At 40.6% G+C, this 11,931-nt stretch overlaps 1 protein-coding gene across 2 annotated transcripts; it reads right to left on the reverse strand.

Moving 5' to 3' along the window:
• Positions 1-1,674: 1,674 nt before the first annotated feature.
• slitrk5b (SLIT and NTRK-like family, member 5b) lies at positions 1,675-9,096 on the reverse strand. 2 transcript variants are annotated; one of them, XM_024389067.1, is made up of 2 exons: positions 8,788-9,096; positions 1,675-6,826 (listed from the first exon to the last, which is right to left on the reverse strand). In XM_024389067.1, exons 1-2 carry the CDS (start codon positions 8,818-8,820, stop codon positions 4,166-4,168), a joined length of 2,694 nt encoding a protein of 897 aa, XP_024244835.1. In that variant the 5' UTR covers positions 8,821-9,096; the 3' UTR covers positions 1,675-4,165. The 2 variants fall into 2 exon arrangements, with proteins under 2 accessions (XP_024244835.1, XP_024244836.1); XM_024389068.1 differs by having other exon boundaries at positions 8,039-9,096.
• Positions 9,097-11,931: the final 2,835 nt, after the last annotated feature.

Below are 11,931 nucleotides of genomic sequence, written 5' to 3' on the forward strand. Positions count from 1 at the left end.
CAGACAGACAGACAGACTGTTTTTACCAGACAGAGAAGAAGACAGTTACAGACAGACAGACTAAACAAAAAGACAGGTGACACAGACATAAAACAGACAGACAGACAGCTGACAGACAGACAGACAGACAGACTATTTTGACTAGACAGACAGGGTGAAGACAGACAGACAGACATGACAGACAGACAGACAGTGACAGACAGACAGACAGACAGACAGACAGACAGACAGACAGACAGAAGACAGACAGACAGACAGACAGACAGACAGACAGACAGACAGACAGACAGAGACAGACAGACAGACAGACAGACAGACAGACAGACAGACAGACAGGACAGACAGGACAGACAGACAGGACAGACAGTGGCACAGTGCTACAGAAAAAATATCTTAAGGGCCAGGATCATATTTGAAGACAAACAATACAAATGTGAACAGAGATAAGCTTCTGTTTTTACCAGTGAGAAGAATCGTTACACCCCTAAACAAAAAGGGGTGATCACGGTCATAAAACTCCAGCTGTATTTAGCACAAGTGATTTTGCTATTTTGCTATTTCTCCTTGGGTGAACACTTGCAGTCATATGCTGCCTTCTCAGTGCCTGACACATCTCCTCAAGCTTGCATAATGTAGATCTGCCCTAATTCCTCTCTCCAGAGCAATACTGTGAACTTCAAGGACTAAGAAACATAACACCAGCAATCTGCCAGACAAGTCAAGACTATGTCATAGTGGATGAGATGGCGATTAAAATGTACACTTTTCTTCTGATTCTTGAGAGCGATTATTGTTTTTACATTTGCAGTCCTGTATCCTTAAATCAAAGGGATATTATAAACTCCAAAAAGCAACGCAAATGCGATTAACATCCAATTCTTGCTTTTAACGAGGGATCTCATGATACTCATTATAAACAGACCAAATAGAGGAAACCAGTCTCCTCGAAGAGTATAGAGATTAGTACGTGTCTTTCCCCATCCATGCATGTACATTTGGCTGTTGTACATATTGTACAGCTACTGACGGATCAGATACCATTATCAAAGCATTATGCACATTTCTTCAGAGACATCAGTTAGCTGCCTTCACACAAAAAGCTTCAAATGGAAAATCAGCTGTTGGAATGTCGAAAGCAGTTTCAATTTAAATACATGAGTTCCGACACTAAACTACACATTTCATCACAATGACTTTGGACAGATCGGACTGACGACCTAATTTCACCCGTAGTGCGATGATTCTTGGCACTGTAAAAAAAAATGGCAGGTGAGGACCAAGGGCCCTTAGTGGAAGCCATTTTTGTCAAACTCCCCAGACAATAGGGAGGTAATAAAGTGATAGCTTTCAACAAAATACACAGCATGATCAACCAACATTGATAATATATATAATATAGAGGGAAAATGACACAATCTTCAAAAGACAGCAGAGGATTGAGAGTATTTCAGATGATGTAACATTGTTCTTGTTTTGCACAGATGTATATCTTTCCTGGATGAAATTGTGAGAGGCGGTGTAAACTGTGTGGCTCCTGTAATCTTTGTATTGCTATGAAACAAGCCAGTGGGCTTTTGGAGGAAGTATTTCATAATCCACCCTCCCGGTGTGCTATGACATTTACTACTTCTAACATATTGGAGGGTGAAGGAAAAACAGAGACAGTATACAGAATGAATGCACATATTTTATTCATTGGCTAACAATAGCAGAAACAGCACTTTTTAAGATACATTTATCTCTGTGCTCACATCTTATACCCAAGTTGCATTCCCTCTCGTCCTGTGTGTTTCCACAATAAAAACCAGGCTTTGCACTCAGTGAAGCAGCGGTCCGCAAGGAGATGCAGCTGGCACATTCTATTTACAAAGTTGAAGTAAGAAGTTAGAATTCATCAAATTACTTACATATGGAGAACTAAAGGGACAAGTCAATAAAAAATTGACATAAGTGGAACACTCTCTAGACCTCATTTACAAAACCCCTGTATAAAAAATTCAGAAGAAAAAAAACACTGATGTGTACCTGTTCATACAAACAGATTTCCATGAGTAACATTTAATTTTTACAATCTCTTTGATATACTTGAATGTGATACAAACATTCTGTGTAGTTTTACTGCAATGGCTATTTGCTTGTGATATATACACTGTACACACTAACTGCATATTAAATCAATAAAGGCTAAGGAGGTGGGCGGGAATTACAGTAAATGATCGGATATATTAACTGAACTCTTGTCATGTGTTTTCAAACCCAACAAGAACAATGCTATGGTGCGATGACAGATACTGGAATCAAAAACACAATTTCTAACCTCAATACAAAAAAAGCAAGATTGACCATGTTGGATCCATTTTTAAAAATCAAAATCACTAACAAAGGACTGTCCTTATTACAATGCACTGGATTAACATGTCAATATTATTAACATGTTCATCTAGTGCAATGCATTGTAATAGGGACAGACTTTTCTTCGTGCTTTTGATAAAAAATAAAAATGGCCCACAAATGGGTTAGAATGTATTATTTCTGAAACCCAGTCTGCTTTTCAGCACATACTGAGCAACCTCTGACATAATCTCATCATAAATTGTAGGAAATGCCAACAACACAACATGGCAGTGGTGACCTTGGAACTAGAGACCAAACACATAGAGACTGGCAAATGTCATTACATTGACGAATGTTTACACAATTCGTTGTCAATGCTTTGAATAGACACTGCACGTACCACAGTGAAAGGACCGTCCCTGAAAATGTGTTTGTCTAATAATGAATTAGAACTAGAAGATTCCTTAGTAATACCAAACAAATGTATGAATGTTCCAAAAATATTTTGAGTGATCAAACGTATACAAGTGTCAGTCACCAATCCATTCCATTGTATTTAGAGCCATTTCCAGCAATAATAGGGATACATACTGTATGAATTTGCTGTTTATTTGTTGACAATGATATTCTGAATACTGATTTTGTATCCCCAAAGATAAAAATAGGGAAATTGAGGATTGTCTCCATCCTGGGAAGAAAAAAAGTGGCTTCATGCACGTATAGTGCAAAATGTCTTATAACTTTCCTTCAGAACGCAGAGGTTGCATGTCTGCAATCATTTTACATATGGCTATAGCCATGGTTATTTACACAGTCTACGACTTACGAAATATATATAAGAAAGTGACATCATATCCATTGTTGACCTGTTCGGGTCAATCAGTGCATTGCGTGCAAAGTGATAAAACAAAAACAGAAGAAGAATTACATTTCCAAATACTCGTATAAAAATAGACAATTTGAGAAAAATGATATGAGCGTACTGTTCCACCTCATAACTGCCCGGGAATTATGAAGTATGGATTTTCCATTTATCTTTTAAAAAACATGTTGTTTTGTTTTGTTTCATGAATACCCATGAATACCCATGAATACCCATATGCACACAGAAGCCAGTTGAACCTCCCTTTTTGAAAAAGTGCAACAAGCATACATGAACTGCATATTTACATTAGGGCTGGGGATTGCCAGCGACCTCACGATACGATATTATCACGATACTTAAGTACCGATTCGGTCTGTATTGCGATTCAAGACTGCAAAATGTTATTGCAATTTAATGTTCCAAACACACTTTTTGTCTGCTGCAGAGAGACAAGAGAGAACATTAGAACATGAGAGTTGATCAATCATGGAAACAAAAGTGCTGAAAACACGAAGACTCGCTATTTAAAAAAAAAAGATGGAAAACAAGCTATAGGATGAAAAATACCAGAGTTTTGTTCGAAGGGTCAGCCGATAAGCGTTAGCGCTACCCTCAATTGTACAAATCGATACTTGGATATATATCGATATATCATACAAAATAATTGTTACTATATATTTTTTCCCCCCATCACTGATTTACATAGAGTTGTTGGCAATTTCTCAAAGCAAAGACTGAAATTGATAAACAATAAACTAGCTACTGTAGCAACAAGCTGTATTGAGGATATATAAAGACAAAATACCTCATTTTAATGTTGTTAAGGGAAAGCATCTGCATATCTGTATACTGTAGTTTCAAAAGATAGAAATCAGTGTAGAATGCTCAAATTTAACATGAGCACTATGTGCCAATGCAAGCAAACATAGCAATGATTCAACCTTTTAAGGGAAAACATGAAGTCATTCAAAACTGGGTGAACGTTGTACGTTTCTCAAGAACTTCAAGGTAGTCGGGATCAATATGAAGCTTGGCTTTCAGTTCCCAGTACTCGCTCCTGTTAGGCTCAACATAAACAGTACTTGGTGCTGTGCAATATAATATTGTCTGTTGTATTCTTTCTGGGTGCATGTATTGGTGTCTGATATCGAAGTCGGACGTACACTGATTTGATGAATGGGCAGTATGCCTGCAAGGTAAAGCATTGCTGTAAGATGACGGGTTGTCAGGTTCTACATCTCTGTAGTAATACTGATGATTGTCTTGTAAGGGGGACTGTTTGTTGAGTGGCTCTGGAGTGCTAATACTGTATTCAGAGCTTATTGTGTTTCTACCCGCCTCTTCAACCAAGTGATTATTCAAAAACGCCCCATTCAACTCATCAAAGTCTCTGTACCCATCCACTGACTTGCTCTGGCTTGGGCTATAGACGGTACTCTTGCATGTGTGTTCTGTGGGAGGGGGGACATACTCATACACATGCCCTGCAGACGTCCTGACTTTTGGAACGGATCCCTTTTTGTAAAGACCGTACTCCGTGTTCAGCGAACTGATGCACGCGTTCATGGAGTTATTCTGCTCATTTAGAGCCTTCTGACGTCTCTTCTTCACAGCCGCAAACAGTCCTGCAGCGACAAACACTGCAACGATGAACATCAGGAGCAGGGCAAGGATCATAACAGATAGAGGAACACTGTTGACATGTGCGTCGTCGTCTAATGATGTTTCTATGGTGATAGTGCTGCCGGGAATGGTTTCTTCAGAGGGCGGGATCACGGAGGCAAGGGTATCAGAGTTATTGGGACAGAAATTACTTGTCTTAATGTATCGCATATCCTCCCCAAACAGTCTTTTAGGGGAGCCACAGATGACATTGTTGACAACCGTGCCTGTGCTGAGCTGTTCCAGCCACATCTTCATCTCCACAATTGAACAGCGGCAGTCCCAGGGGTTCTCGAACAAGTCTACCTGCACCAGTGATGTCAGCTGATCCAACACGCCACTGACAGGCAGATTGCGGAGGTGATTATTGCGAAGATTTAGTCTGGCCAATTTCAACCCATTAAAGATTTCCCCGGGTAAGGTCTTCAAGAGGTTATTATTCAGGAAGAGCAGCTGAAGGTTGGGGACATGCTGAAAGGTGTTTGACACAATGTCTCGAATGACATTGTATTCTAAATATAAGAACTGCAGGCTCTCCAATCCATAGAACATATCGACTGTGAGGCGGTCGATCAAATTCCCATTCAGGTACAGCCTGCGTAACTGTGTTAAATCCCCAAAGGCTCTGTCATGGATGTGAGCAATCCGATTGTTGCCAAGGTGAAGCAAATCTAATCCAGTTGCTTCAATGAAATCTGATGTCCGCACCACAGGGATATAATTCCCTGTGAGATACATCTTTTTGGGATTGTAGGGCTTGGGATTTAAGTCAGAGATGCGCTCAATCTTTCTCTCTTGGCAGTTGACATTCAGACCGAGGTCTGAAATTTGGAGATTGCAAGTACAGGCAGTAGGACAGTCCAAAGGCACAGGGGATTTAGTTTGATATGAAACGATTTGACCGTAGTTTTGCGGTTTATTGGAGGGGATGCGAGACGTGGGTTTTGACTTTAGTTTGCCTGACTGGCGAGGTCCCTTGGTGGGCCTTGACGAGGACCGTAATATGGCAGAGGATGGGAATGAGGCTGTGACTGAGGCTGGTGTGGTTCTAAAGTATGCATCAGTGGTCTGATGTGCTTGGGGACGCATCTCATACTCTGCAATAGCTCTCCTGGGACACAGTTCTGGTTTAGAGACCTCATCAAGATCTCTCCCGTGAAGCCGGAATGGAAACTCACAGACCACATCACCCACTAAAGCGGTGTAGGATATGCTCTCGAGCCAGGCCTTTAGAGCAATCAACTCACAAGTGCAGTTCCATGGGTTCTCCTCTAGTTGTAATTCCACAACACTGTCCATGTGTTCCAAAACACCCGAATATGGCAGCAGTTTCAGTTGATTCCCCCTCAGGTCAAGGTGAGTCAAAGGGACATATTGGAAAATGTTAGTGGGAAGAGTAGAAATTAAGTTGTCATTTAAAATCAGGACCTCCAGATGACGCAGTTTGCTGAAGGCATTTGGCTCAACATGGGTGATGTAATTGTAGTCTAGTTGAAGATATTCCAGACGTTCAAGGCCAACAAAAAAATCTTCCTTCAAGGCATCGATTTTGTTATTGTTGAGATGTAATCTTTTTAATCCCTGAAGTCCATTAAAAGCTCCCGATTCAACTTCGGATATGTCATTGTTGCCCAGATGCAATATTGTAAGCCCATTGTATTCAACAAAGTCATTGGCGGAGAGCCTCTTCAAAAGGTTCCCTGTGAGCAGTAAATTATACGTTGTGAAGTACACAGGGCTTATTTCAGAGAGATCGACAATTCCTCTACTTTCACAGCTTACTGTCAGTATCCCCTCTTTCTCCTCACAGGCACACAATCTTCGACATATCTCTCCATAATTGTCAAACATTTCAACGATGCCCACCGATGTAGCCACCGACAATATAATTACAATCCAGAGATGCATTTTCCTGTGTCGATGGCCAAACTCACACTGTTGGGCCGCCGAAGTATGCACTGTCATCTACAGGAAGAAGATATACAGGTCATATGACGAAACATACTTAAACAACTCCATTCTCATGAGTCCTCAAACAGCCTGTAATTATAATGCTCAGGAATAGCACCTGCCCCAAGGGTAACTACTGGCTGCCACAGAATGACCCAAACTAAATGAACTAGAACAGAGCAGGACTCTTAATGAAAAGAAACTGACATTAATTACACTCCAGGTACATCCAGTAAGTAGCATAACAACGAGGTGAATAATAAACAAAGTCACACTAATAGCCCATACTTTAGCCCAGTGTGAAAACAAAAACATTCATTATTCAGTTATCTTTTAAAAGTCCGATACAATTAAATAGCCTTGATTTTCAAAAGCCATAATCAAAACAATCAACCTGGACTCAGGGGTAGACGTAACCTAGTCAAACTAAATCCGGGACACTGCAATTAGTATGATATGTTACATTTTGTATAGCATGTATTCATTTCTTATGATATGTTAAAAAATGCAATTTGTACAGTATGTTATGAATTTGGAAAAAGTATGATATGTTGTGAATTCTGATTTGTTGTGGCTAACGTCAGCTAGGCTAGGGGTTAATAGTAAGGTTAAAGGGTTTTAAAGTTAGGGGGAAGGGTTAGCTAACATTATAAGTAGTTGCAAAGTAGCTAACAAGTAGTAAGTAGTTGCAAAGTTGCTAAAATTGTCTGTGATGAGATTTGAATGTGCAACCATTGGGTTGCTAGACATTCACGTTATACGCCCACACATCCGAGGTGGCAGGTAGCCTAGTGGTTAGAGCGTTGGGCCAGTAGCTGAAAGGTTGCTAGATTGAATCCCAGAGTTGACAAGGTAAAAATCTGTAGTTCTGCCCCTGAACAAGGCAGTTAACCTACTGTTCCTAGGCCATCATTGTAAATAAGAATTTGTTCTTAACTGATTTGCCTAGTTAAATAAAAGTTAAATAATAAAAATCCACCCTGAACAACGACCCTCCCTTAAGTGGCCTTCTGTCTTATATAACAATACATAACATGTCATACTAATTTGAGTATCCTGCGTTTACTTTCACTTTGATATGTCTAGTTTATGAGACCAGGCTGAAACAATTACGTATATCTAAAAACAACTATGATGACTATTGCCACAGAAATGTAGCCTCAGCACCAATGCAAACACTCCCACATAGGATGTCTACATAGGATAATCATATTTAGAAATTCTTACCTCACTCACTGGTAAATAAGGTTCCTTGTTAGGTATGACAACGTACGTTCCATTGTATGACTTGCAAATATTCTAAGATGCCTATTTGTTAAGAACAGGTTAGCCGTCAGTAATGCACTAAAGGAGGATACAAATAAACGCTGATCAACCATAACTGCCAAATGCCGTTCTCTTTTCATAACGTGCTGTGCCAGAGGAGACAACGCTATGCCTGGTAACAAAGTTGCTTATTCGGTCTCCCTGGAGGAATGTCTCTCTCCCTCTCTCTCTCTCTCTCTCTCTCTCTCACACACACACACACGCTATCTCCCCGTCTCCCACTCGTTCACGCGCACGCGCACGCGCACACACACACACACACACAGAGACGAATCCTGTTTTTGTTTTCTTGATCGCACCTGCAAAAACTGCCGTTAGTATGGTGTTACCCTGACTACTACATTTACCATGAACATAACAAGGAATCCTCGGTTGACCTGTCACTACACTTAACTTTTATAATATACACGGAGACAACTTCCTTGGCATTTCTTAGCAAATAGCCTGCAATTTAGCCCCTTCAACTAATACGCAACCACCAAGGGGCTTAACATACGACTATATATGACAATCAACCTAAAGATAACAAGCACCTCGACTTTTAACATTTGCAAGTGTCCTCCACTCACCCACGAACGTCTGATAAATGTCATGTAGTTTAATGCAATACAGATTTTTTTTTTAAATTAAATTGAATGGACACATCTTACCCAGTTACAGTTCCAAAAGGCGTTACACTGCATGGATACCGATACTGTCCAAACGTGATCAATAATTAATCGGCTTCCAAGTGTTTCGTGTCGTCGAAAGATGGAGAGTGAGTGAACGCGTTCACCATGTTAAAACGGAGGACCGTTATTATTCACAAGATGGTCAATCTAGCAGGGAAACCGATTACGGTGCGTCTGCTTCGTTTAGAATCAACTGTAACGACATAATGTCATCAGCACTCTGGAAAAAAAATGATACATTTAACTTTTCACATGAAAATCATCCCATCCTCTGAGGTAATAATCCACCCTTCTTCTCCACACCCAAAATATAAAAACGTGAGAAAGAATACACCCCTCAACTAATATAAAAATGGTAGGACTTGCATCGCAACGCATTCAAATCTCGAGTATGCTATTTTAGGCATCTCACCTTGAACAAGTGTTGACCATGTGATACAGTGATTCACACCTGCAAATGATTAGTCTGTTTGTTTTATGTTAATGTAGCCTATTATGAGGGCAGGCTGTGTTTAAAGAGCTTAGTTAACACTGCCTGAAGCCCCCGGTGTCCCTGTTGTTGACAACCACCCCTGGAATGAACTGTCACTATTTCTCTTCTCTACAGTATATTCATCCAACTTGGACAGTGACCTAAATTATGTAGTCTTCCCTCAACAACGTTCATATTATCATCCGGTGCATGAAATATACAATTTCACCCGTGTCATGCATGGGATGCATTTTGAGAGATGAGAATTGAGGTCTGTGAACTGTTTGAAGCATCCAGAAAAAGAACGGATAGAAATGATGTCAGAATGGAACCTTTACAACTATGCCTGTTTATCCAATAATCACTCATATTAGATGTGTCCAATCATCTGCCCTGGGACAGCATATTGTTTACATGTTAAAATGTTACATTTTTGATCATGATATCAAAGCCAACAACTATTTTGCCTGGGTTGTTCGTAATTGGTTGTTACTACTGGTTTACCTCAACTGTCTCATCTGCCTCGTCATGTTAGCTTCGCTCTAAACCTTGATCTTTATGAAACCAGACAGTATTCGAGGCAGTCAGAAGTACCATGTGTTATACCATGTATTTTTCCACATTTTGTTACTTTACAGCCTTGTTGTAAAATGTATTAAAATGTATTTTTTCACCCCTCATCAATCTACACACAATTCCCCATTATGACAAAGCAAAAACAGGTTTTTATAAATGTCAGCAAATTTCTTAAAATGTCTTACATAAGTATTCAGACCCTTTACTCAGTACTTCGTTGAAGCACCTTTGGCATTCTTCTTGGGGATGACGCTACAAGCTTGGCACACCTGTATTTGGGAAGTTTCTCCCATTTTTCTTCCATGTTCGATGAGGGTTCAAGTCTGGGCTCTGGCTGGGCCACTCAAGGACATTCAGAGATTTGTCCCGAAGCCACTCCTGCGTTGTCTTGGCTGTGTGCTTAGGGTATTTGTCCTGTTGCAAGGTGAACTTTCACCACAGTCTGAGGTCCTGAGTGCTCTGGAGCAGGTTTTAATCAAGGATCTCTCTGTAGTTTGCTCCACTAATCTTTCCCTCGATCCTGACTATTCTCCTAGTCCCTGCCGCTGAAAGATATCCCCACAGCATGATGCTGCCACCACCATGCTTCACCATAGGGATGGTGCCAGGTTTCCTCCAGACGTGACGCTTGTCATTCAGGCCAAAGTGTTCAATCTTGGTTTCATCAGACCAGAGAATCTTGTTTCTCATGGTCTGAGAGTCCTTTAGGTGCCTTTTGGCAAACTCCAAGCAGGCTGTCATTCACCTTTCACTTCCGTCTGGCCACTCTATCATAAAGGCCTGATTGGTGCAGTGCTGCAGAGATGGTTGTCCTTCTGGAAGGTTCTCCCGTCTCCACAGAGGAACTCTAGATCTCTGTCAGAGTGAACATCGGGTTCTTGGTCACCTCCCTGACCAAAGCCCCTTTCTCCCGATTGCTCAGTTTGTCCGGGCGGCAAGTTATAGGAAGAGTCTTGGTGGTTCCAAACTTCTTCCATTTAAGATTGATGGTGGCTACTGTGTTCTTGGGGACCTTCAATGCTGCAGACATATTTTGTTACCCTTCCCCAGATCCCGGTGCTCTACAGACAATTCCTTCAACCTCATGGCTTGGTTTTTGCTCTGACATGCACTTTCAACTGTGTGACCTTATGTACGGTAGACAGGTGTGTGCCTTTCCAAATCATGTCCACTTGGATTTACCAGGGGTGGACTCCAATCAAGTTGTAGAAACATCTCAAGGATGATCAATGGAAACAGGATCCACCTGAGTTCAATTTCGAGTCTCATAGCAAAGGGTCTGAATACTTATGTAAATAAGGCATTTCTGTTTTTTATTTTGAATACATTTGTAAACATATCTAAAAAACGGTTTTCTCTTTGTCATTATGGGGTATTGTGTGTAGATTGATGAGGGATTTAAAAATATACATATTTTAGAACAAGGCTGTAACATAACAAAATGTGGAAAAATGGAAAGGGTCTGAAAATGCACTGTGTCTAACATTTTAAAACTACCTTGCGTGTGTTGTGTGTAGCAGCATATGAAGAAAAGTGCTTGGACACCCTCCTGAAGCTAGTGTTGTCTGCTGTCAGTCATGTGGATAACATCTGGTATAATTTTACAGAACTGTGTGGCATGTAGCTGTCCCTCATCATTGCCTGTCTGTGATGAGTTTCACATGAGGAGATAGAAGCGGATTTAATGCTGTATTTTAATTTGAGGTATTGTGGTGCATCCCTAATCTTCTGGGTCTGACTGGTGTGCAAAGTGCATAAGGCTTGGGTTTCTATCGGCTTCAGGGATTTGTACTCGGTGTATTGCTTATTGAGAATCCGTAGCATCAGCCAAACCCTGTCATTACTCTACAATCTGTGAATACATTACCACTGATGTTTGTTGTAACATGATAAGAAAAACCATTAGCTTGATTTACAGAATGCATTAATGCAGTATTTACAGCTCTTAACACACCATTTTCAATGACACTAATTCTTTTGATTTAATATTCATTGTTCCACGTGTGTGTGTCCTTGAGCGCATCTGCGTTTGCGCTGTTGGCTTGTCTTTCCTACAGATAAATCATGTACATCCG

The sequence above is a fragment of the Oncorhynchus tshawytscha genome, linkage group LG26 (genome assembly GCF_018296145.1).
Source record: "Oncorhynchus tshawytscha isolate Ot180627B linkage group LG26, Otsh_v2.0, whole genome shotgun sequence".
In the NCBI taxonomy this organism is placed as follows: domain Eukaryota; kingdom Metazoa; phylum Chordata; class Actinopteri; order Salmoniformes; family Salmonidae; genus Oncorhynchus; species Oncorhynchus tshawytscha.

What these genes read in the sequence shown, in the direction of transcription:
- slitrk5b (XM_024389067.1), bottom strand. Translation starts at nt 8,820, where the DNA reads ATGCAGTGTAACGCCTTTTGGAACTGTAACTGG. An exon ending in CCTTTTGGAACTGTAACTGG is followed by an intron (nt 6,827 to 8,787) that starts GTAAGATGTGTC and finishes TTCTTCCTGTAG; the next exon opens with ATGACAGTGCATACTTCGGC.